Raw genomic sequence first — 27,743 nt, forward strand, 5'->3', positions numbered from 1 at the left:
TTACCCAAAAGCACCCTCGACACATTTTTTTACCCAGAAGGCATTGGTGGCTCGACCCAGAATTCCAATGGGCAGCGGGGACTGCGGGAACTGTGGGATAGCTGCCCACAGTGCACCGCTTCCAATGTCGACGCTTTCCCCGTTAGTGTGGACTCACAAAGTCGAATTACTGTCCTTAGTGTGGACACACACGTTCGACTTTGCAATATCGATTCCAAATATTCGATTTAAGTAAAATCGAACTACTCTCGTAGTGTAGACAAGGCCTAAGATAAACTGATTGCTAGGTAGAAATGCAAATTTAACTCTTGTATGATAATTGCCACAAAGTACCCTGAAACATGAGTTGCAAATAATCAACACTCTGTCGTCAAAAACTTGTTTTATTCTTTTCACTGAAAATTTGTGTAATTTAAAAAATTGTAAGAGACAGCAAAAAACTTGCTTCAACTGCTACTAATCTAGACATTCCAGCTAAAATATTCTTAAATGTACAAATATCTTCTGGTGAGCAAAAATAGTAACACAGCTGAGCAATTAACTGAATCAGCTCTTTTATAAAGTCCACTTTACAACATATGCATTTCTAATGTATCCATTTAAGACAGCTCCAATTGTAGCAATATGCAAGATGAAATTATGTCTTTGCCATATTAAGAGGGTTTACAAATTCAAAGTGTTACAATTCTAAGCTAACGAAGTTCCCACCCTTGAAATATAATGATTTCTGATTAAGCATTTTACTTCATCATCCTCCAATACATTGAGGATTACTTACCAAAATCTGTATGATTACTCATCCAGCCAATTGCATTAATAGACACCAATGCCAGCAGTCCTGAGCCAACAAATGACCCAATTCCAGAAAAGAAAAAGAACAGTCCCATAATGGCACTCTGCATGGATTTGGGGGCAGCTGAATATGCAAACTCTAGGCCTGTATTAAAAGAAAAAAAGTATCTGTAAGAAATTCATGCGCTTGGTTACCAGCTCAATGTGCCTGCAAATGACAAATATTCATAAACATTGAAAACAATACATTCATACAAGGTTAAACACAAGAACTTGGATTTTCAGAGGACACTAAGGGATTTATGTACCCAACTCCCACTAATTTCCAATGAGTATCTAACTGCCTTAGACCTGCTCTGAAAGTCTTAATGCAAATATAAAACAATGATAACCTTGACTAAGTCCTGAACTTATATATAAATATAAAATATTTTGATTTTATGTGCACCACTCTCCTATTCTTTTACCAAGTGTACAACCTTTTAGCAAACAAGTTCTCTCAGAAATCTCATGTGTTTCTGGAATGCATTCACTTTATTTTACAAGTCAACTGACATCAGTCAAGTCTCATTGTATACCAGAATCAACATACCATCTAGGGAGTTTACATTATACTTGGCTTTCAACCTTATCCAAAGTGAATTAAACAGCTAGGACACTGTCCAGCCAAACTGTTTTTAATCATGGTTTGACTAGTCTGATTTAGAACAGTTTTTAAAAGGCCACGTTTGAGTATTGATGGAAGGTGACTACAATATGACCTAGGCTTGAAATTTTTTAAAGTAGTTTTCATAACAAAAGCCAGCTCTCTTGACTCCCATATGGTCTTCTCAGCTAGACCATACTCCCTCATGTTTTGACTGAGGCAAATCCTACATCCCCCCCATGGATGTTCATTTCTCTCAACTTGCACCACTTAGGGTAAGTCTCAATAGTTTTTAAAAATTTCCCCTTCTCCCAACACAGTTAACTATTTAACTTTACTTTGGGCAAATGTGACCTAGAATCTGCATATCAGACTAATCTTCAGCCCCTCTGCCCCAACATGATATGCTGCTATAGGCTTGATCCCACAAAACTTACGCACATGCTTAACTTTACCAAGTTAGAATTCTACTGAAGTCAATGGGACTACTCACAGGGCATAAAGGCAAGGACACACAATTTTTTGCAGAATCACAGCCAAGGTATGGTCTACAGGTAAGGGCAAGATATGGGAGACTTAAGTCAAGGTAGTCTGCCTCTTCCTGAAATTAAATGGGAAAGACTCTCCATACCTCCTTTATGCCTCTTTGCAGAGGCATTGCTGCACACATGAAGCAAGCTCAGAGCCATCCTTTTCACATAATTTTGAAACTGCAAGTATTTCTTTAACACTGCTTGACTATCACTACTCATCCATACACAGCACTTGATAGGAACACAATGGTGTTTTCCTTTAAGGAGAAAGGCTTAAGACTTCAAGCCAGATGGGTCAATTAGTCAGGGCCAGAGGGTGCAGTTCTGTTCAGACAAGGCAGTGCATCGGAACTACATGTTCACCCTTATTGATTTGTAGTGTCACGTGAGAGATCGTGTCCGAACCACCACATTGTTCTCCCTTGAAGCAGAGAGCACTTGAATGCTGCAAAGTGACATCTCTATGATTGAAGAGTGTTGAAGAGCCCTTTTTCAGAAGTCAGACGGGAGGCTCCAATAAATGTAAATCCAGAATGTGAGGCTCAGTGTCCTTATAGATATATGGAAGCCAACAGTATGTTTCTGGGAGAAGAAAGCTTCTATTTAATATGACAAGCACTAAAGAAGTTAAAAATTTGTCCAAATCCTATTTATTGGGATGTTTTGCCACTAATATTACATTTGAAATTATTTCTAATTCTTATTTGGCCAAACCCTTATTAAAAATGCAGCTGCCTGTTCATCTTAAATAAAACTGTGACCTTTCACTAAATAACCCCAGCTGTCAGAAAAGTTTCCAGACTATCTGAGATTCAGTCTGGTGACCACACTGGATACTAGTCACACAACTCCAACTAAAGTACACGGAGTGAAAGAACTCCGGTCTGATTTTTTTCCCCTTGGTTCCTTCACAAAAGCATTGGACTTGAGTGATACCTTTGGGGGAATGTAATACGACATACTTCTGTAATTTAAAAAAATCATGCTTCCAAACTTGAATAAATGTTCCTAGTCACCCGAATATTTAATCTGGCCTAAAGAACATAAAATCTTTTCTTTGCCTTCAGTGATATTGCTGCCTGCTGGCAGCCATTGATAGCAATTTCATGCTACTTCAAATAAGCAGTTTTGAAATTAAACCCTCTAGTTGGTGGTGTCATGTGAGATTATGATTCTCAGCTAAATAAGGGTGCTTTAAGAGGATTGCAGGGAATAATACAAAAGATTAATGCAATGTGTGTCATCTTTTTAAAGGTACCTGAAGTGAAACTAATATGGTTTAATAAAGTATGCTCAGCTTTACTGTAAACAAAAACAAACTTATGTTTCAGCTTTTAACATATTCAGTTCTTTTTTGAACAAAGTGCTTTCAAATCACAGTATTGTAACCATTAACATTTCACTTTTTTTAAATTGAATTTCATAGCACAATGGATACGCCGATCAAATTAAAAAAAAAAAAAAAAAAAAAAAATCACATTTTTCTTGAAGTATTTTCCATTCAATCTTAAGGCACCTTCTTATTACCATTTAATTTAGAGAATGATCAGAAGATTGAAACAAAGCTTTGTAAACTAAACAGAAAGAAAGGGTAATAACAAGAACAATTAAGATCTGCATGAATTCCCCAGGTCAAACAGGCACATTTGTATTCTTCTCCTCCCCTCCCCCCCCCCAAAAAAAAGCTATACAGGTTTTGAAGTTATAAAACCATTATTAGAGCTGCAGCAAGCGCAAAAAGAACAGCAGTGTACTTGCACGAGAATAGGACAGGTCTCAAAAGGTTTTACTTCCTGTCTATAAAAATCAAGTAGTACAAACAACCTGGAACCTAGAGCTCAACAGAAGATTTATCACTCTTTTTAAACCACTGATCCTTTGACAAATACATTGCAGATATTTGTTACATTTTGTTTGGGAACTTCTATAAACTGTGTAATAATTCTGATAGTCATAAGAGAAAGATGACATCTCAAAGAGGGAGGCACCAAATACCTTTTTCAAATATACAGGCATTTCTTGCAAGTCGGTTGCGTACATGAATTCAGATTTGGAGTTAACATGATTCCCCTAATGTTGCTAAGCAACTATTGCTTTATTCTCTGATTTAAGCTTTCTCTGTAGTTGAGAAAGACATTAAAACAGAGATGACATTCAGAAAGTGACTTGTTTAAGCAAGACTTCCAATTGCTAATTCTGAAGTGATAGAATAAGTGTTTAGTAGCTGGGGGTAGAAAAATATCCTAAGATAACAGGCGATATTATGGATGTTATTATACATTTAATAAAACTTAACATGATAGAGGGCAGCACTGATTATTGCAAAGGATCTGCTCTCCACTCCCACAGCACATCTTTCATATAGGTTAACATCTTAAGTTAGCACCTTAAGTCGCACCATCCCCCATTTTACAAGCAGTTAAGCTGAGACAAAGATGTTAAGTGACCTCTCCTATATATTATCGTGGCAAGATCAGGAACAGAACCCACAGACTTCTAGCCTGGTGTTTTAATCACTTGACAATTCCCCAAGGTGCTAAATTTTATTTCTTCTAGTCCAATACAATGCCAGTCCAGACAGCAAGTTACACCCTCCCAGCAGACAGAAAGACTTGCACCAGCTGTGCAGGCCAGTTTATTATACTCCTAAGTAATGAAGAGTAAAATGAAGTTAAAGTCAAATGTTGGGGAAAACACGTGAAAGGACAAGTGCCTCAGAAGTAGAGGAGAAAGTAGCAGGAGGTACAAAAAGAGTTAAAGGCTATGAAATGAACATGTAAAAAGCATGAAATGAAAGCTCCTAATCCCTTCTGTTCCAAAGGGAGTCAGGCTGGGAACACAAATCAGTACCAAGTAGGTCAGGACATTGGTCAATTTGCTACAGCCAAGATGGCCTCTGAAGCCATGCCGCACCCATCTGAATATGGTGGACTTTTAGATGACTTGAGATAGTTTCATGCACCTTCATATTGTAAAAGGTGATCATAAACCTCAACATCTAGTGCCCATTCATGTAAATACATAATGCTTGTTTCACATGCAAAATTCATGGAAGATAGGTCCATCAATCGCTACTAGTCAGGATTGGAAGGGATGGTGTCCCTAACCTCTGTTTGCCAGAAGCTGGGAATGGGCGACTTGATGATTACCTGTTCTGTTCGTTCCCTCTGGGGCACCTGGCATTGGCCATTGTCGGAAGACTGGATACTGGGCTAGATGGACCATTGGTATGACACAGTATGGCCGTTCTTATGTTCTCCTTTTGCACCAAAACCCAGCCCGCTCAGAGAGTCTAACCGTTTCCTAGTACTGGTGTGCCATAGCAGGACAGATGGAAGCAAAGGACTGATGAGCGAAAGGCTCTCTGCTATTGAGCTGAGGGGGAAGCAGACTATATGGGAACTGGGGATAGCGCAAGAATCATAGAATACCAGGGTTGGAAGGGACCTCCGGAGATCATCTAGCCCAATCCCCTGCTCAAAGCAGGACAAATCCCTAGACAGATTTTTACCCCAGTTCCCTAAATGGCCCCCTCAAGGATTGATCTCACAACCCTGGGTTTAGCAGGCCAATGCTCAAACCACTGAGCTATCCATGTTCTGATTCTAACTTATTGATTTAGTCAAGTGCGACAAAAGGAGTAGCAGCCTCTGAAAACCATTTTGTCCCATAATGGGAAACCCTATCTGAGGGAATCATCTAAGGCAGAGGTTCTCAGACTCCCTGAGAAGGCATGGGAGGGAAGTGCCAACTGCCTGTCTTTTGACCAGGGTATAGTGCTGCCAGAGTGGATTCAGAGCTCCACTTGGTGTGGGGGCTGGCCAGGGAGGGGTGGACACTAGGGAAAGCAGCTTCACCCAGTGCTCTGCCCCTCAGCTTGGTTATGCCCACAGCAATGCAGGGGCTCTCCTGATTCCCCATCTTCCCCCCGCTATCCCCATATTTTCCCTGTGCTCCACTCTCCAGCAGAGCTGGGGCTCCTCCATCTCCCCCATGCTCTCTTTGGCTGAAGTAGACCATGCAGTATCAGAAGGGCTCCTCTCCATTCCCACAGGCCCCCCATCTCATTCCCATCGTATTCCGAGGGCTCCCCTCCATTCACTACTGATCTGTGGCTCACCTTTAGGCAGTGGGGCTGGGCAAATTAGGATGGCCAGGAGGGCTCTCTTTCTGATCAGCTGCAGCTCTTAACTTCCAGTTCCGCACCCACAGCAATAGCAGCCCCTGTGCAAAGTGGGCTCTGAGCTCTGCAGCAGCTCCTGGAAACACCTTCCTCCCTGTTCCTTGGTGCCACAGGGTGCCTGTGCCTGGTCACATCAGGTGCCAGGGAGAACCAGGGTCCTGCGCAGTTCCTGCCTTGGGTGATGTGCTGCAGGGCAGGGCAGGGCACCAGTGCAGCTGGAGAATAACCAGTTGGTCTCAGCCAGGTATAGCCCCAGCTTCCCTGACCATGCCACAACAGAGGCCCATCCCAACTACCGGCTCTGCATCCTCATCAACTTCTTGCTGTACTGGACCTACACACAGCTCATAGTGCTGCTGGACCTGTGAGTACCATACTCTGCCTCACAGCCCAGGAACCCCCCTGCTCCTGCCCACCTCTACTGAAGGGGGGGGGGGGCCTGCTCCCTACCTGTGAGCCCAGCATCCATGAACCAAGTCACTTCTTCCCACGGCCTCTGAAAACTGGGGAGGAGTTGCAGTGTCAGTCGGTCTTACGGTTTCCAAAAGCATTTGGGCAGTGTTATTTTAGCTGCTCTGATCTGTATTTTCTGAACACAAAAGGTGCTTTATGAAATAAAATCAGTACTTCTGACAGAAATACTCATACCTACATACCGATCAAAGCCCTTTAACTATTACTTGTATTCTTGCAAAGTATACGATTTTCAGTTCTTCATGTTGTCACAGTAAACTATGAGGGAAGGGAAAATTGTTTTTTCTTAAACTTTGCTGTATGGAACCTAAGTTAAGAACCCCTGAGCTAAGGGGAAGAAACTAAGTTCAAGGTTAATTTGTACAGATATTTAAAGTTTAAGATACTGAATTACTGTGGCTATTAATATATCATTTTATGTTATGGCTCTAAGCAAAAACTCCATGTGACTATGTTAACTGGAGTAAGGTCACTGAGGGAGTGATCTCGCATTAGGACTAGCTCGCTGTACAATGTTCATACTGAATTAAAATACCTATTTATAGCCCTAATTGCAAAAGGTTGCTAGTGTTATTAACTGAATATTGTTCACAAGCGCCAAACAGTAAACCGAAAGAAGTTTATTGAAAGAATCACAACAGCAACATATTTATTGTTTAATTATAAGAAGAAACCAATGCAAGCCAGGTCACGTACAAAACAGCCGCAACAGATAAATGGTCTGTGCTTTTTTTTTTGTGCTAATGAACCCTAATGTGCGTGAAACAGACCAGAAAATAAGATTTTATAGTCTCATTCACACTCTCCTCCCACTTCAGCTTCAGCCTAAAATCAATATGATCTCACAGTGCTGTCCACTACATAACACAAGAATGGCATCCAAGAGATTTACAGAGACTTGCGATTCAGTTCCAGGAAGATGTGGTTTGAGTAGTGCTTCAGTTTATCTAGTACTTACCACGTGAAGTACTAAATAAAATATGCCTGTAGGACAATTATTCTAGAGACAAAAGCAGGTCTTGGAAATCATTTCCAGCAGATTCCTTAAAGCTTTTTACTAGAGCTACTTAACAGTAAGCAGAATACTGCTCCTTTGACCTTGTTGACTTATAGATCAAAACCTCCTGGACTGGCATAGCCACACTATCTATCAGCCCTGCTTTAAGAACAAACCAGCAGTCTGCATGCCAAGCCAAGTCAGGGATCCAGAAAGATCTATCAAAAAGGTTGTTTTTATCATGGGCTAGAGGGCTAAAAGCATTCATTTTTCAATTCCAATGTTATGGTAAATTAACAATAGGTGACATTTGTTTTAACTTTTCATGGTAAGTTTCATGCTCAGGAAAGCAAAAGATTAACTGCTGCACTAGCAAGCCATGTGAGAGCTTTCCCAAACCACTTCGTCATCTTGAGGCTAGCCTACCCCTTGGCTTTTCTTGATCAGAGCATAGGTGCCGACTACATGGGTGCTCCGGGGCAGGAGCACCCACAGGGGAAAAAAAAGCACCCACCAGTGGCTCCATGACCTGCCCCACCCCCCAGCTTGCCTTCTCCTCCTCGAGTGCACCGCCGCATCCTGCTTCTCCCCCCTCCCTCCCAGCGCTTGCGCCACGAAACAGCTGTTTCACAGGTCAAGCCTGGGAGGGAGGGGGGACAATGTGGCACACTTGGGGGGGGGGGGGAGGCGGGGCCAGGGCAGGGGTCCAATAGGGGCAGGGAGGGGCAGAGTTAGGGTGGGGACTTTGGGGCACGGGAGGGAGCACCACTGGTACCTGTGGATCAGAGAGACTGCAAGGGGTGCTGAGTTGTGTGGCAAGTTATGTGGGCAAAAGAAGAAATCAAGTTCGTTTTACTTGGGAAAATACCATCTTGCAAAACCAAAAACAATACAAAAACAAAAAAAAAACCCAAAAGACTGCCTTCATGAGACAGACCTCTTTGGTATTCGGGAGACAGATGTAATCTAGGTATTCTTTAGAAGTGCTTTTTGCTAAAAACAATGGAACTCCAATTATCTGATCTAATTGGGAGTAGGGCTAGATCGAATAACCAAAAAAAACTGGATAAACCTCAGAATGGGTGGCTAGGGCTCCTGCTATCAGCCCCAACGGCTGGGGCTCTGCTGTTTTAATTTTAAATAAAATTTATTTTAAATTTTACCTCTCCACATTAGAGGTAGAACAGTGCATCAATTCCTAAAGCTAGGATCCAAACAATGTGTCTGATACATGTAGCACAACATCTGAAATGCATTTGGGGGGTGGGGAGGAGGAAATCAGCTTTTCTACTATAGATACACTAATATTAACAGAAAATGCATTTCTTCCTTCCCTGCACCTGCCTGGTAGTTGGAATACATTTATAAAGAATGGTAAATGTGTTCTCCATCTTCTGAACATCTGCTAAAAGGCAGAGTTTTCCAAGCTATTCTTATGGTTAAGAGGCTAATAACCTGGGTCAGCGTCAAAGAGCCTGTGGCTATGAAGAAGGCTAATTAAACACCTTGACTGTTTATTGGCCCAGTCTTGTAGTTCATACTCTGGCAAAACTCACTTTCTCAGTAAAAACTACAGGATTAAGTATAGGTTCATCTTTTGTAATGTCTAGACATTAAATGGCAACAAGAGAAAACTTCTAGTGAGATGCGGACCTGGCACCCTCCACTTCCAAGCTTCAACATGGATATTTGCTGGTTGGGATCACACTCAACTATAAATCATTTTGGATTTCACCTGTTGCCACTGCTAGTGATTCACATTGGTCAAGGATGCATCCTTTGCTTCATACTACCTCCCTCATTATCTTTAAGAAAGGCTGGAAAAAGGACAATTACCTTTGGTCATAGGAAAGGTACAGTCAATCCATTATCCTTATCAGGATGCCACTGTTCTCTCGTCCTCATCCCAGAGAGATTTTGGATCTTGCATTCTAAATAAACATTTTCTACGTACCTAACAATAACTGTGTGTTTGTCACATGCTTTAAACCCCCAACTAGTTACCTTCATTATTTCATGTCCATTTCTATATTGTACGCTTAAGTTCTTAATCAATAAGCTGCCATTATATTACCGGATGCATTTGAGATTAAATTAGCCTCTCTTATTCCTCTAAAGTATTAATATACATGTCCTACTGTGCATTAATTTTATCACAACTGGTAAATGTTATAAAGTTTGCAGATGATACCAAGCTGGGAGGGGCTGCAAATGCTTTGGAGGTTAGGATTAAAATTCAAAATGATTGGGACAAACTGGAGAAATAGTTTGAGTAAATAGGATGAAATTCAATAAAAGGACAAATGCAAAGTACTCCACTTAGGAAGGAACAATCAGTTGCACACATACAAAATGGGAAATAACTGCCTAGGAAGGAGTACTGCGGAAAGGGATCTGGGGGTCATAGGGGACCACAAGCTAAACATGAGTCAACAGTGTAATGCGGTTGGGAAAACAATCAAACAAACATCACTCCAGGATGTATTAGCAGGAATATTGTAAGCAAGACACGAGAAGTAATTCTTCCGCTCTACTCCGCGCTGATTAGGCCTCAACTGGAGTTCTGGGCAGGGCCAGTGCTACCATTAAGGCAAACTAGGTGGTTGCCTAAGGTGCCAAGATTTGGGGGCACCAAAAAGCGGTGCCCCCAATTTTTTTTTTTTTTTTTAAATCAGCATTCCTATGCCCCCTCCCCAAGCGCGCAGTTGCTGCTCCACTTCTCCTGCCTCCCAGGCTTCGGGCGCCAATCAGCTGTTTGGCGCCGCAAACCTGGGAGGGGAGGAGAATTAGAGCAGGGGCGGTGTGCTCGGGGAGGAGGCGGAGCAGAGGTGAGCTGGGGTGGGGAGCTGCCGCACGGCTCCCCGGGTGGGGTGCTGCTGCAGGGGTGCACCAGGGCGGGGGGAGCTGCCGCAGGGTTCCCCACCCCAGCTCACTTCTGCTACGCCCCCTCCCTGAGCATGCCATCGCTGCTCCACTTCTCCCACCTTCCTGGCTTGTGGCGCCAATCAGCTGTTTGAATTAGAGCGGGGGCGGCGTGCTCAGGGAGGAGGTGGAGCAGAGGTGAGCTGAGGTGGGGAACTGCCACATGGCTCCGTGGGAGGGGGGAAGCTGCCGCAGGGCTGGGGGGCGCGCAAGGTGGAAGTTTCACCTAGGGCGCGAAACTTCCTTACACCAGCCCTGGTTCTGGGCACCACATTTCAGGAAAGATGTGAACAAATTGGAGAGAGTCCGCAGAAGAGCAACAAAAATGATTAAAGTTCTAGAAAATATGACCTATGAGGGAAGATTGAAAAAAATGGGGTTTGTTTAGTCTGGGAAAGAGAAGACTGAGAGAGGACATGCTAACAGTTTTCAAGTATGTAAAAGGTTGTTACAAAGAGGAGGAAGAAAAATTGTTTCTTAACCTCTGCTTCTTGTGCTACCCTCAATGGGCTTAAATGGCAACAAGGGAGGTTTAGGTTGGCCATTAGGAAAAACTTCCTAACTGTCAGGGTGGTCAAGCACTGGAATAAATTGCCTAGGGAGGTTATGGAATCTCCATCATTGTAGATTTTTAAGAGCAGGTTAGACAAACATCTGCCAGGAATGGTCTAGATCAGGGGTTGGCAACCCTTCAGAAGCGGTGTGCCGAGTCTTAAATTTATTCACTCTGATTTAAGGTTTTGCGTGCCAGGCATACATTTTAATGTTTTTGGAAGGTCTCTTTCTATAAGTCTATAATACATACAACAATAGTTTAGTTATATAAAGTAAATAAGGTTTTTAAAATGTTTAAGAAGCTTCCTTTAAAAATTAAATTAAAATGCAGAGCCCCCTGGACTGGTGGCCAAGACCCGGGCAGTGTGAGTGCCACTGAAAATCAGCTTGGATACCGCCTTCGGCACACGTGCCATAGGTTGCCTACCTCTGGTCTAGATAACTAGTCCTGCCATGAGTGCAGGGGACTGGACTAGATGACCTCTCAAGGTCCCTTCCAATTCTATGATTCTATGTCAAAACAATTAAAAGCAGTCTGCTAATCTTTTGACCGAGTTAAACCTACAAGAATTTAGTTCCCTTCCCTTAAAAATTACTATATCTTTTTATGTTATAATTATAATGTATTCAGAAAGTGATCAGAGACGGACAAAAGTTGTATGATTTTTTAAAAACTTACCTGCTATGCTTGCAAATATTTCACTGAATCCAATCAGTACATATTGAGGAATCTGCCACCATATTGGCAAATCAGCAGCATAATATGTAACATGTCCAATTGTCTGATTAATTGTTTTAACCTTTACAATACTCAGTCTGTTGCCTTCCAAAATTCCTAAAAGAAAAAAAAAAAAAGATAATCCTAAAATGCAGAAGCTATTTCTTCATACCTAGGACTAAATTAGGATCAAATTACTGCACGACATGATTACCTGAACCATGCAACAAAAGCTTAGGTACCAGGAATAAGTACTTTGTAATATTCACGTACCAAGCATTACATGGCAAAAGTAGGCTATTACTATTTCAGAAAATCCAGTTTCTCCACCACAGGATTACAGTTATTCTATTCTTATTTATCAGCTATAATTACACAAATCTTTACCCCATTTCAGGTGGATTAGCTCACAGAGCCTTCTGATACAAATTTAAAAGCTTTTTTTTAAAGGCGATCTCACTTCTGCAAACTAGTCCTTTGCCAAGTTGAATTATTGCATCTGCAAGCACAAGAGTAGTACATCAGTGATTATTTTACTTTTTAAAAATAGTCACCAGTGCTACATGAATGTTGCTTACCATATTCCTAATGGTTTACTGTTGATCACTTACATTTACATAGCACCTTTTATCACACAGAATTCCAAAGCTCTTTAAAAAGCTGATTTACAAGTTACACTGTCCATAGAAAACACATTAGTGTCTGCATTTCAGTGTCATGTAGAGTGTGAAATGCAACAATAGTTTAACAGTGCTCATCAACGCAATAGGACACTTCAGAGCAGAAAGTAAATCTTATCCCAATGAAACTGTAGGGGAAATTTCAGTAGTTAGCTTACAGTTTACCCAGACTGAAATTAGGTATACTGCTACAAAGAATGCTTGGGATCTTTAATAACCACAAATGACCAGGGCTTCTATTTTATGACTCATCCAAAAGAATACACTTCCAATTACCAATACCACAGAGCCCACAGCCCAACCAATTTGGTACATTAGCTCATTGCTATTTCAAAGGGAAGAGCAGGACCTACTGAATCATTAACACTAGTTTCCTGAAGTACTCAGGTTGTACAGGCAGGTCTCCATCCGAGTGCAGATAAGGATCAGCCCTGTTTAGGTTAGAAGATCAAGATCTGACCTTATACCCAAGAAGCAAAACAGTGGAATAATAATAATAAAGATTTCATACATCTGCTGCATGCCATGTATAAGGCACTGCTGACACAGCATGCTTAAAGTGACTAAGTAGAGTAATCAATTTCCTCACTTTTATCTGATCCAGATAAAAAGCAGTGGATGCACTACCCAGACAGGTGCACAGGTGCCAGAATGCCGAGTCCCTGATAAGATAAATAATGTATGACATCAGCCCAAGCTTGGGGGGGGGGGGGGACAAAACAAAAAACCCTGCTCTTGTTTTGAATGTCTGAATGTGGTGTCAAAACTGAGCAAAGGGATTCTAGAATGGAGATGCTTACAGTTTCACACTGAAGATCATTTTGTAGTTCACTGCTGTGCAATAGCTGCGCTGGGCTCGAGCTCTGGGAGTGAGCCAAAAGGTTCAAGCCCGCTTATATGTGCAATGAGTGGTCTGTAATGTGCTCTTGAGAAAGGTGGAAAGCTTCCTGTATCATAGCACAAGTTGAACCATTAATGTTAGTTAATCAACTGTAGAAAAGAAAGCTCCTAACTGTTTTATAGTCTATTCTATTGAAACAGCAGGTGGGGGAAAATGGATACTATTAATCCTGAAACTCCTCCAATTATATCTTGTGGTGCAACTACCTCCTTGAACACATTTCAAAATATACTTTCCCCTGTAACAACCAGGGTCCAGACACCCAAAGAAGAGAACAGAGGTGCAAACCCTCAAAAATGAGCAATTGGATCAACTGGTTGTACACAATGTTATTGTGTAGAAAAATATGTCGAGTAAGATCTTTTATGAAAGGTTGTAATGTTCTGAACTTGATGATCACAAGATATGTTTGCAGACTGTGGTGATGAACATATGTATATTGAATAATATGCTCATGAGCAGTACTACAATTTCAACTACGTCTCTCAGCAAAGAAAAGCTCCTTCCAAGCCAGTTGTTCAGGCGAAACTAACTTCAAGTACCCATCCATTGTCCAGCCAGAAAAAGACAATGGACGACCATTATAGTTAATGGGAAGCCATTACATCCACTTGAAACTGAAAAGAAACCCTTGTGTTCCAAGACTGGGGTTATGTCTACAACAGCTGCAGCTATGCTGCTGTAGTCTGAAGCTGTAGTAAATCCAGCTTTCTTCCACTGACTAGTGCTGAGGTCGGCTTGACGACAAGCTTGTCTACGCTTAAGCATTACAGCGGCGCAGCTAGGTTGACAGAATTCTTCCATCCTAGTGCTGTCTACACAGGGACTTCGCCCTGGTCTACACTACAAATGTATGTCGGTATAACTACATCATGCAGGGATATGGAAAAATCCACACCACTGAGTGGCACAGTTATACCAATGTAACTCCTGCTGTAGACTGTGCTAAGTCAACGGAAGGGCTTCTCCCATAGACATAGGTAGCATTTTCACTAAGCACTACAGTGGTGCTGTAAGTATAGACAAGCCCTTAGGTTGGCTTCACTACGCCGCTCAGAGATATGGATTTTTCATACTCCTGAGCAACGTAGTTATGCCAACCTAATTTTTTAGTGTAGACCAGGGCTACACTTAAAGCTGCAGTGGTGCAGCACTTTAGTGAAGATGCTACTGAGCTGACAGGAGAACTTCTTGATGTAGTTAGTCAATGTAGTTAATCCACCACCCCAAGAGGCAGCAGCTATATGGATGGAAGAAGCACTGTCTATGCTGGGATCAGGTTGGTATAACTACATCGTTCAGGGATTTTTCACACCTCTGAGCGACGTAGTTATATGAATGTAAGGTTGTAGTGTAGACCTGGCCTCAGATGTGTCAATTTTTTACATCCGATAGCAACGTAGCTAGGTCAACCTAAGTTTTAGGTGTAGACCAGTCCTCAGAGAGGAGGGAATTTCCCCCACCGTGAGGCACCACAATCTAAGGGTCCAGCGGTAAGCAATCGATCTTCTGGGTTCGATTTATCGCGTCTTGTCTAGACGCGATAAATCGATCCCGGAAGTGCTCGCCATCGACACAACTACTCCTGCTCTGCGAGAGAAGTACACCGAGTCGACGGGGGAGCCTGCCTGCCGCGTCTGGACCCGCGGTAAGTTTGAACTAAGGTACTTCGACTTCAGCTACGTTATTCACGTAGCTGAAGTTGCTTATCTTATTTCAAAGTGGGGGGTTAGTGTGGACCAGGCCTAAGAGAAAGAAAAAAAATACAAACCCTTAAAAGAGAAGGAAGTTGAAGTGAAGGACATCCAGAAACTGAGGGCCAGTATCCGTGGAGTGCTGACTATGAAACACTAGATCTCCTCTATGACTGTTCAGAGGCATTAGCTAATTTATATTAGAAAAGGGAATTTAGCTAATATAGAACAGTAAAACATGAATTCGCACCTTTATTTCCTGTGTAATTTGTGTGCTTTTCCTTACTATTTCATCTCTGAACCGGTGATTTTTCTATGAAATAAACCTTTTGTTTATTCTTACTCCATGCAACATCTCTGTTGTGCAAACTATGTGGAGTGTGTCCCCCCAATGATAACTGGGGGCTGTTTTCACACCTTGGAGGGATGACAATCAGAGGAGAATGTCTGGTAGTTAAGATCTCAGGGTAGGTGGATTTCAGGAGACTCCTTGTTAGGGTCACCCTGCAAGGAGTAACTAGGCTTGCAGAAGCCAGGATGAGGCCTTTATGCTTGCAGGCTGGCTGCTGGTGTCAGGACTCTGAGCATAGCATTAAGGTATCCAAGGTTACAGGGCAGGCAGCGACAAAGCCCCCTACTAATCTGAGTGATTAAACAAAATGTCACCCCCACACTTAAAAAAAAACAAAACTGTTTTCAATCAACAATGAACAGCTTTAGGGCAAAGGCTGTTCTGAACGCAACATTTTCTTGTGCCAAAAGCACTCTCTTCTATATTTCCCTCATTTCTTTTTAGCTGAACATCTGCCCATCTTTATTGTAGAGATCTTTCATTAGCTGTCCAATGTCATTTCAATGCACCAGACAATACCAAGTTGCAAAAATGTAACAACTAAAATATAGCCAGTTTTCTACATTAAAAAAAAAAATGGCGGCAATAGGGACTCAAAGAACTGACAATTCAGCTTCTCACTCTAATTTCAGAAGGTTTACAAATAAACTAACTGCAAAACCAGTTAAAGTCTTGCTGAAATTTAATTGGGTCATATATAAGTGTGTGAAATGACTTCACTTCAAAAGTGTATGGTGATCCTTTATGTTTACTATACTCTTCTAGCTATAGGCAACTTCAGCAGATACCCGGCCACCAAGACGTGGCTACTATTTATGAACCTTCAACTTCAGACTAATTTACCATAAATTTCTCTTCAAACCTGAAGATTTTAGAAGCTTGAATCTATTGATTCTTTGTTAGACTGTATTTGAATGTGACAAGTTTCAAGACAAGTTTAAGATTCTTTTAACTATTAAAACTTTCAGATTAAATTCTTGCTGTAATTGTTTAGAGTCTATAAATGAAGTTGATTTTCCAGTTGAATAACCTTAAATACTGCTGCTAAGAATTTACAATAAAATGCATGAAGTAAGCACAGCAGATCATTAAATCTAATCAGTTGTATTTACTCAATTTATAAGGTATTTAAAATAATCTAAACAACCTAATAGGCAGCCTAACTCGTGTCCAGAACTACTGCCAGTTTGGCAAATATATTAAAAATGAAAATAAGTCACACACAAGTTATTTCCAAGACTGCAGATTAAAGACATTGGCATCTCCATATTGTTCCAGATTGTCACCAAGACTTCTGTCTAACGAAATGGTGGTGTGGTAGTTATGCTGCAGTTTCAGAGTCAAATGAAAATAGCTTTTATAAATGCTATTGATCAGCCTGCCCTATAAGATGAAACACTTCATGAATTTTTTTAGACCAATGGGAGTAAATTTGTGTTAATTTCAGCCCCAGAAGTCATCTGACTTGGTTCTCACATTCTAGCTTACTCCAACCACAGGTCAAGATTGAATTTCTCCACCAGGCTTCACATTAGTTTTTCCCAGCCCAAACGAACCAAAACAACTGGACTTCTGCTGGGGAAAAGAGTGGTTTAAGGCAGATATCACATTTCTAAATCAGATATTAATCCTGAAAATTAAGTCACCTGAAACTTTTTGTGGAGTTCTAGTCTATAAAACCAGGCTGCAGCTCAATTACTTTATTTCAGAGTGCTTCTGTTTCAATACTAGTGGGGACACGATCTGTGGTTTTAGAAGTCAAGTTAAGTAAGAATTCTGAGCCAGCAAGTTCTATTTATAGAGCTGACATTCAACATTTGTGGCATTGTCACCCCCTATTGGCAGAGGGGAGCTCTACCCACCTGTTCTCAAGTGCCACTGAATAAGAGAAATATTCCTATTTTAAGTTCAAATGACTTTTATAGTAAGAACTTTCCTTGCCCACATACAAAATGACCTTGGTCTAATAAGGTAATTACCTCTCTCATTGGGAGAAACCTTAATAGCCCTATAAAGTGTCCCTCTCTCTAAAATATAGGAGATTACAAGTGCCGAAATTAATTTATTTAATGCTATAATGCTTTATCAATACGTTCATTACAGTGATACCGGGTGAAGGGTATAGGTTCTATGAAGCATTGCTCAGAGATGTTCGGTTCCACATCAGCAGTGCTTAACAACTTTAAATCATCCTCATAAGCAGATGATTTATGGTTTGAACAGCGATGCCATCTTTTTCCTTTCGAGCAACAGCTAAGCTATTTTACACTACAATAATTCCAAACATTAGGGAACATGAAGGCAAAAAGGGGGGGGGGGAAAGCCAAAGTCGGAGGAAAGACTTGCTCAGCAATAAGCCAATTTTATTACTTCAGCTAAAGACAAACAGTTCTAAACAGAGTTTCAAGTTTTTAATATTTGAAAAATCAGACTGTATTAAAGGGCAAACACTGATTTTTACAGATCCTTGTTTTTCCTGTGCTTAACTTTTAAGTGAAGTGATGATTAAAAATCAGGCTACATTGCTTTGGGGCTTCCTTAATATTTAAAATACGGAATTAGAATTTTGCATTTATTTTATGAAGTAGAATTCTTTGCCATCTGATCACCAGCTGTGAGCCAAAACAGGCTGAACTCATCAGTGATATAATATGGTTGATGATGATAAAAGTAGCTCTCCTGCTACTTTTCAGTATGCTTGACCTTGATAGTAAGCTTACCAGAGAAGACTAATCCTTCATCCTGGAGAATGTTAGTTAACAAACTGCTGCAAGTTACGCTTCTTTAAAGTTTTAATTTATAACCTTGTTTCAAGCAGAAAAGTGGTCGAGTAGTTTTACACAATAAATAAAAACGTTAAAGGTTAGCAATAGTGTGAGTGAAACCTCTCATTAGGCGCACACATTCATGCAGCCCATCCAAGAGACTCCTGAGCAGTTATCGGCTGACGACTCCAGAAACATTTTAGATACTCACAACAGGACTCTGCAGAAGTTAATCAAATGTGTATCTAAATTGCCTTCTTACCTGCTGCAAATGCAGAGCACATCACAAAGAACATTCCAACTGCAATCCTCTTCAAAGATGATGGAAGCAAGCCATTCCTCTTCAGAATGGGGTCTACCACTTTATCCTTTAAGGGTATTAGGATCAGAATAAGCACTGCATCAAACATCGTCAACCAGGCTGCAGGAAACTGAACAGAGGAGATGAATTAATTCAGCCATGTTCTACTTACCAGCCAATTTGTTCTTTTCTTTAAAAATAGCATATTTTTCATGCAATAATGAAAACCTGGGAGAAACCAAAATATTTGTTACAAGTTACAGACTCACATTAAAATAAAATTGTTCAGTCGTTTCTCAACGCTACATTTAATACATATTTCTTAGTTTAGCTCTTCAGGTTTTATTTAGCTACAGTAGTTTACAATTCTGGCTTACAACAGTAAAAAGGGTTCCTCTCCAAAGTAAGTAGGATGCCACTGCATGCTCCCACTCCTGGAATTCACATCCACCTGTGCTGAACTTTGGGAGCTTTCCAAAAAGCAGTGCCCAGTGGGGTTGCACAGGCATCCTCTTGCAACATCCAGTGTTCAGAACCAAGATTATAAGAGCCCCAACTGCCTCAGTTCCTTCTACTGAGCCCAGTAGTTCTGAGAGCAGAACTCAAAGGAAGAGGGAAAGGTGGACATAGAGCATGAATATGAAGAGACACTCTCCAAAAGTCACCTGATCCAGAAGTCACTGGACTTCTGCTTTGAAAATGATGGCACTGCATGGTTGCACATTTGGGCATAGTAGGAACGTTACCAAATGGAGTACCTCAGCTAACTAGATTTATGTGCAAACGACCAGCAAACTGAAAAAGAAGTTCCACTAATCAAACCTTTTCATACCTTTAAGACGAACCATCAGGATGCACAGTAATATAGTTGGCAGGCACTCTAATGCAAACATCTCAAACATTTAAGAGCCCAATCAGAGAGGCTGGTAAAATTTTTCTTGGGGGAGGGGGCGGGGCGGAGTAGGCTGTTCCCATTGGTGGGCTGTGGCCCATCCACTTAGCACCCAGGCCCAGCCAAATCTGAGCACCAGGAGCAAAGCTTAAAAGTGGTGGGGGGAAGGAGGGGGGGAGAAATGTATTTAAAGATTGAGCCAGGTTACTGAGAGGGGCAGTTTTATAGTGAAGCTGCTGCTGCCGCCTCGGACCACTCTCTTATGTCCACTTCCCCTTTAACACAGATTCCAACACCAGCTCATGCCACCCACCTCCAGTTACTGTTTGCCTTCCCATTGGCGGACTGTTTGGGAGATGAGAGCAGTGGGCAGGGCATACCTCTGCCAATGGGGAGGAAGTAAGCAGAGCCAGGTGGCATGGGATGCAGCTGAAGCTTGTGTCGACGGGAAACAGAGTGGAGCCCTTGGACTAGGAGGAAGAGCCCATTCACCAGGTCGAAACACACAGGCTCAACCACCTCTGTGTCACTCATACAGGGGAGCGGGCATTAACCATAGCTGGATGGCTTAACGGTGGAGCCCCTTCCTTGCTGATGTGATGGAAGAGTTGCTTGTCAAATTTGTGTGGCATTGCAACCTGGCACACAGGGTTCCTGCTGCTACTGGCCTCTGTCTCCACTCAACTCTCTAATGGGCACAGGTTCCACCACATGGAGTTTGGAAGGGGAGCAGAAGCCCATGCGTAACATCACTCAGATTTGGTCCAGCTGCCCCTCTGTCATGATAGCTGGCAAGGGGTTCTGGCTGGTAGACACAGATTTAGGTTTAAGCCCTTCTATCTCTAGCCAGCTGCTGCCTACAGGCCTCATGCTGCAAGCCACCTGAGCGTTCAACACCAATGAATTTCAATGGGAGTGATTAGATTGTACTATCACTTTTAAACAGAGCTTCAATGAGCTTCAGAGGACTGACAGAGCCAGACTCGTCAGCTGAACTATCATAGGATAGAACAAAAAATGAATAACTGATAGAATGTCATGATCAGTGCTGTCTCCGTTAGAGGGAGGAACTTTAGCATCTTAGTACTTGTTTTCTGTATGTGTCTTGGAACGTGCTTAATAGAAAATTCACTATCCTGAGGGAGCTTTCACGCCATTAAGATCCATCAGTCAGAGAACATCTGTCTGTTGAATGATGGATTGTGCAACTCATGTCTGGTAAACAAATACTTATATATTATTTAAACAAATACACCAAGATGTGTCTACAACTGCAATCAAAGGCAATCTTAATGGCATATATGGTAGAAAGTGATTTTATGCAATTAAGTATTCCCTGCTTGTTTATTTTGCTTCCAAAAATGTGTTCTTGAGTTTGACTATAGGTTTATATTTCCTATTAGTCAACTGTTTCTATTCTAGTCATGAGAAATATTTAGTAGCCAGAGGCTGTAGCTCTTCCATTAAGATTATGGCTTTTCATAGTTCCAACTACCATAGTAGAAAGAGTATTTTACTAATAAAATGCAAAATACAATCAAACTGAAATTATATCTGTCAAATGAACAAAGTCTATTGTGGGATACATTTATCCTTTCTAATTTGCAAGATTCAGTAATTCACGATGAGATTCCCAGGCTACCAAGCTTTAAAGTATTTAGAATCAGTTCTATATGGGCAAACTAAGATACTCCATTTAGCACTAAGGAAATGTTCTCATGCAACTCCAAAAATAGCTTTAGAAATATTCAACCTATCCGACTGCACTATTTCCACTACAAATACTATTCCAACTAGTAAAGTCCAAATGAAAATTTAGAACATGTCCACGCTTCTAACTCTCCAGCCACCGTTTTTGTTAGAGGACTCTAAAAAACAGAATCTTTGTATATAAAGCCTCACAACAGTGCCAGCAACTGGGGCCAGTTCATGTAAGCCTAGGCACCATATATATGATTTGGACCCCTGGAGAGAAGATTCAAAATCATTAAGTCCTTCTACCATACCAGTCGGGTTTGGGGAGAGGTTGTGTGCACAAGATAAATAACATGTCCACAATTAACTCAACTTTGAGTGTTTGAAACCCAGTTGGTTTTATGGCAGCTGCAACCATGGCTAAAAAAGAGACCCACTTGAGAGAGAGAGAGAGAGAGAGAGAGAGAGAGAGAATGAATCTCTGCCACATTTAAAGGTGATGTTGTTTCAACCCTCTGGGCTCTGCCTTCTGCGAGTTCTTTTCACCTCTGCTAAGCTGGACTGCTTCCTCTGATAACTCTGGAGACCTTTGTTAAGCTCTTGTTTCCAAAGACTGCGGTCTTGTGTGATCTTCTCATTTGTTCACATCCATGCCCATTTCTTTGAGGTGTTGCTTGCACACATCCTTGAAATGCAATTTTGGGCATCCTTTGGGTCTTTTTCCAGATGCCAATTTGCCATAGAGGATGTCCTTTGGGATGCGCCCATCATTTATTAAGCACACATGCCCCAAGCCAGCGGAGATGTCTCTGTTTGAGGAGTGTTTGCATGGTGGGTATGCTGGCCCGCTTGAGCGCCTCAGTGTTAGTGACTCTGTCCCTCCAGGAGATTCCAAAGATTCGACAAAGGCAATGGATATGAAAGTTGTTGAGCCTCTTTTCCAGATGAGTCTAAGGTCCATGTCTTGTTCCCACACAAAAGTGTGCTGATAATGCATGCACGATACATAGATTCATAGATTCTAGGACTGGAAGGGACCTCGAGAGGTCATCGAGTCCAGTCCCCTGCCCGCATGGCAGGACCAAATACTGTCTAGACCATCCCTGATAGACATTTATCTAACCTACTCTTAAATATCTCCAGAGATGGAGATTCCACAACCTCCCTCGGCAATTTATTCCAGTGTTTAACCACCCTGACAGTTAGGAACTTTTTCCTAATGTGCAACCTAGACCTCCCTTGCTGCAGTTTAAACCCATTGCTTCTGGTTCTATCCTTAGAGGCTAAGGTGAACAAGTTCTCTCCCTCCTCCTTATGACACCCTTTTAGATACCTGAAAACTGCTATCATGTCCCCTCTCAGTCTTCTCTTTTCCAAACTAAACAAACCCAATTCTTTTAGCCTTCCTTCATAGGTCATGTTCTCTAGACCTTTAATCATTCTTGTTGCTCTTCTCTGGACCCTTTCCAATTTCTCCACATCTTTTTTAAAATGCGGCGCCCAGAACTGGACACAATACTCCAGCTGAGGCCTAACCAGAGCAGAGTAGAGCGGAAGAATGACTTCTCGTGTCTTGCTCACCACACACCTGTTAATACATCCCAGGATCATGTTTGCTTTTTTTGCAACAGCATCACACTGTTGACTCATATTTAGCTTGTGGTCCACTATAACCCCTAGATCCCTTTCTGCTGTACTCCTTCCTAGACAGTCTCTTCCCATTCTGTATGTGTGAAACTGATTTTTCCTTCCTAAGTGGAGCACTTTGCATTTGTCTTTGTTAAACTTCATCCTGTTTAATTCAGACCATTTCTCCAATTTGTCCAGATCATTTTGAATTATGACCCTGTCCTCCAAAGCAGTTGCAATCCCTCCCAGTTTGGTATCATCCGCAAACTTAATAAGCATACTTTCTATGCCAATATCTAAGTCGTTGATGAAGATATTGAACAGAGCCGGTCCCAAAACAGACCCCTGCGGTACCCCACTCGTTACGCCTTTCCAGCAGGATTGGGAACCATTAACAACAACTGAGTACGGTTATCCAGCCAGTTATGCACCCACCTTATAGTAGCCCCATCTAAATTGTATTTGCGCAGTTTATCGATAAGAATATCATGCGAGACTGTATCAAATGCCTTACTAAAGTCTAGGTATACCACATCCACAGCTTCTCCCTTATCCACAAGACTCGTTATCGTTATACATACTGATCTGTGTGTGTTCTGTCAGTTTGTTTTGCCAGACCCTCTTGTTCAGTCTAAAAATCGTTGTGGCAGCTTTTCCAATGTGGATGTTGGGTTTCGTTTCAAGTGAGAGATGGACTGCGATAGTGGACTCCAGGTATGTGAACTCATTCACCACTTCAGGTTCATAGTTGTTCATCTTGAGGAAGGGTGCTTCCTCAATTCCTTGGCACATTATGTTAATCATTTTTAGGCTTATGATAAGCCCGAAGTCTTGGAAGACTTTGGAAAAACTGTCCAGAAAATTTTGAAGATGCACTTCTGTGTGGGTTGTCACTGCTGCATCATCAGCAAAGAGGCTGTATTGGATAAGGGCCTCTTGAGTCTTGATTTTAGATCTAAGTCTTGCAAGATTGAACTGCTTTCCATCAGATCTTGTGTGCAAGTAGATTCCCTCAACTGGGGAACTAAAAGCTTGTTTCAACAGCAAGGAGAAGATGATCCCAAACAGAGTTGGGCAAGTACACAGCCTTGCTTAACTCTGCTACAAATCTGGAAAGCCTCAGAGACTGAGCTGTTGTACTGAACGTTTTTTTCCCTCTTACTTAATTGGCCTCTCAGAGTTGGAAAGACAACTCTCATCTTTTCATGCTCTCTTTATGTGTATATCTCTCTCCTCAATATATGTTCCATTCTATGCATCCGAAGAAGTGGTCTATAGCCCACGAAAGCTTATGCTCAAATAAATGTTAGACTCTAAGGTGCCACAAATACTCCTGTTCTTTTTGCGAATTCAGACTAACACGGCTGCTACTCTGAAAAATGTGCCATACATGTTTTCATGGAAGGACAGAGTTATGCTTAAGAGCTTGGGGGGGACAAGTCGTTACCTTAAAAATTAATTCAACAAATAATGTTTGAGAATTTTTTTATTCCATATTACACTCTGTGTTCCAACTATTTCAAGACCATGAATTCAAAAGACTTGAATGATTAACTGTTCAAACATAAACATTTCCAAACAGATCAAATTTGCAAGATTATGGTTAAAGGGGCCATCACATACTCTGGAAAATAAAAATTCTTAAAAATTCTGCTGAACTGATCATCTTTTTGTTTGCCACTAGAGAGTCAGCAAATGTGGCCCAAAACAAAGGATTAAAAAAATATTTAAAAACTGATTTTTAAAGTTAAATTAAATAGGTTTAATTTTTAAAATACATTTGATATTAAATTTGAAATTATCACCTGATTAAAATAATTTAATTTAAATACCAAAAATATTAAGCAATACATGTTTACTGCCAAGTTTTAAAGAAAGTCAAAGCACTGAACGGGTGGAAGTCACTAGTTAAGCACCTGACACCAGAATTTGTTGCAGTGCTAAATTAATTTTTTGGCAGCTGTAGCCTCTTTGGCAGGTGCAGAGGGAATATTTATTCAATTACTTGTTCATTTAAAGTTAAAAACCCAATTAAGAATTGAAAAAGTAGAAAAAATTGTTTTTCTTCCAATCTCTGAATAAAAACTAGATGGGAAGTGGTGTGATCTACTAGTTCTAAGACTCTGAAGGTTATGGTGTCCAAAAAAAGTCAGTTCAATTCATTAGCTACAGGTATTTCCTTTATTAAATCAGTTAGCTTTAAATGCAAAATGTTGATACATTTTTGATAATTTTTCTTATGTATCCATCACTTAAAGCAGTTTTATTTAAAAAGCATTTAAAACGTTTTTGTACTTTAATTGAATCTGAATTACCATCCAAGTAGAGCTTGACACAAATCACAAGTAAAAAAGTTAGTCTATTTAATAGAAAATGGTGAATGATGCATTTTGTAACATAATAAATGTAAGAATTAATAAACTAAATAAATGTAAGTTAAACTATATAATTGCTTATATAAATGCATAGATATATCCTCCTGGTTAGCAAAAGGTAGTAAATGTAGCCTGAAGGCTATATTTAGTTGCAAATCAATGTGTATTAACGGTTATCAAATAATGAGTACCAACCTCTCTTTATTTATTTTCCAAAGAGTACAAATGCAAAACAAGATTGAAATTTATTTAAATCAAGGTTTCAAGCTTATTTAAATCAAAGTTAAAATCAGTGGCTTTAAAATCACTTATTTAATTCAATCTACCCCATTCAGGAAAATTTTTCACACAGATGATTTCCCTCCCCTCCCGCCCCCAAAATGTGTTTAGCGTAACCGACTTTTACTATCTCACCACAACATTAAACAGTATCACAAAACTTGAACAAAGACTGATTTGGATAATACAGTAAAAAAAAAAAGTGGGAAGTTTTTTGGAATTACTGAATTTGATAATGGACAACAGGATAAACAAGTGTTGCCAGCACTGCTATATTTCACACAATTAAATCACAAGTTTTTCAGAGACTCACTCCTTCCCATTTCTACCTATCAGGAGTTGGGAAATTGAGAATATGCACATATTTTTAAATATTCCACTATTTCCATATCAAGAAACTGTGTACAATCTTTATCCTGTTCACTTTAGATAAATACTGTAATGCTTACATTGAATGTTGTGTGCATCTGTTTCTAAGAAAAATGTAGCTCTGATGAGTCATGACTCAACTGCTCTTTTACTTAGCTACCGCAAACCATCAAAGCCTGATGGCTAAGAGCAAGTCTGATAGCTTTAGAAGAGACTACACATGTACACATATTTTTAGAAATGTAGTGTTGTATGATGCCTTTCATATCACCCAAATAGGAAAAAAGTGATAAAACCACAAACCTACTTTGAGATGGTTTTAAAATATACTTGCAGAGTTATTTTTAAGATTTCAGATTGAAGCAGCAAAAGGACTGCAATGGAAGCACTGCAGAAAATGGAGCTGACATTCACTTACAGACTGGCTGGTAGAAGAACCATTTAAAATATCAAGACAGACACTAGGATGACGTTCCACTATCCATGCCTCAAATTCCATATTATTAAACGAACACTAAATACAACTGAACTTAATTTTTAAAGCCATAGTTTAAAGTTAGGAGAAATGGTCTTACGGTATGGGTGGCATTTTAAACCATTTTCAACTAAAGCTAGTAATAATATTCATTGCTTATTTGAACCAATTCAATTTCTGAACCTAACATACTGCTTACCAAAAAATAAAAGGAGCCAAAGGCTAGAATAAGTTTGACTGATAACGTTTATTCCCAAAGCAGAAACACGCACACTTACATATTTTTAAAGTTACAGTGCATCTCTAGAGTCACTAGGTTAGGGGTGTGTACACACAGCCTTCTGTAATTTTTTAATGCATATTTATATGCATAATATTCTTTAGGGGCCTAAGCAGAAGTATCACACTGTGCTTTGTTTAAAAAGATCATTTACTGCAGTGATCAGTCCACACTTCATTAATTTCCCCATATTAGATAAAGGCACAGGCCTGTTTCATTAAGTCTTAGCTAAGTTAGAGGAAAACTATTCATTTTGTTCAGCCTAACAATCAGGAAGCTCAAACATGACAGTTGCGAGGCTTAATTAATATTTGAAAAAGCTCTGAGACTGTCTCATGAAAATAAACTATAGAAATGCAAGTATTAATATTAATAAAGGGCAAGAAGGGTTTCATAGTAAGAATAAAGTACCTGGTAAAACTTATTTGCAACTACCAAGGACCTGTGGTCAAGTTAAAATAAACTGTGCTCTATTTAATTGGACATCTCAAATTTGGCCCAAAGTTTGATTATGCTTAGTCTAAATTTAACAAACCTTGGACCAATGAAAGTATTTCCGTTTTAAAAAATTTCTATCAGAATTTTTAAATTAACATTCCCCTCCACTAACTGAAACTCAAACACTGCAGCACTAAAAAACTGGAAGTGAAATTGACATAATGACTTCCATTGTTCAAGTTAAGGGAAATTTAAAAATAAGCAGCAGAAAATTAGTGAACAGAATTAAAAAAAAAAAAAAAAAAAAAAACACACAAACCACCAACCCTTCACTTTTCATCATTAACATGTTATTAGTAGTAACACAGCTTGTGTGCAGTGTTCCCTCTAATTTTTTTTTGTGCGCCAACATGGAGGTAATGTTGGAGGGGGTGGAGCTGAGAGGTTTGGAGTGCGGGAGAGGGCTCAGGGCTGGGGCAGAGGGTGCGGGCTTCGACGTGGGGCCAGGGAGGAGGAGTTTGGGGTGAAGGCTTCCCCAGGGAGGAAGGACTCCCCACAGCCCGCTGTACTGGCAGCTCTGGCAGGACTGGGCCAGGGGAGGGGCCCCTCTCCCCGTCTGTGCAGCCCTTGATAGCTGCCACACAGCTTACAGGGAACTTCGCTTGTGTGTATTTAAAGGCCTCTTCTAAGAGGCATATTTTGCCACCAAGGAACATGGAGACTCCCAGTGAAGTCAGTGGCAGCTGCCTGCATGCATTCAAAAGCAAAACTGGGCCCTTAAGATAGTAACCACAGATA

General features: G+C 40.7%; 1 protein-coding gene across 1 annotated transcript in view; it reads right to left on the reverse strand.

Annotated features, from left to right (window-relative positions):
• Positions 1-27,743, reverse strand: part of SLC15A4 (solute carrier family 15 member 4) — a 56,079-nt gene that overhangs the window by 9,318 nt on the left and 19,018 nt on the right. Inside the window, exons 5-7 of the mRNA XM_034791274.1 lie at positions 18,475-18,643; positions 11,782-11,937; positions 779-937 (exon numbers count right to left, since the gene is read on the reverse strand). Of these exons, the coding sequence (XP_034647165.1) occupies positions 779-937; positions 11,782-11,937; positions 18,475-18,643 (484 nt within the window). The remainder of the gene's footprint in view (positions 1-778; positions 938-11,781; positions 11,938-18,474; positions 18,644-27,743) is intronic.

Source organism: Trachemys scripta, chromosome 15 (genome assembly GCF_013100865.1).
Source record: "Trachemys scripta elegans isolate TJP31775 chromosome 15, CAS_Tse_1.0, whole genome shotgun sequence".
In the NCBI taxonomy this organism is placed as follows: Eukaryota; Metazoa; Chordata; order Testudines; family Emydidae; genus Trachemys; species Trachemys scripta.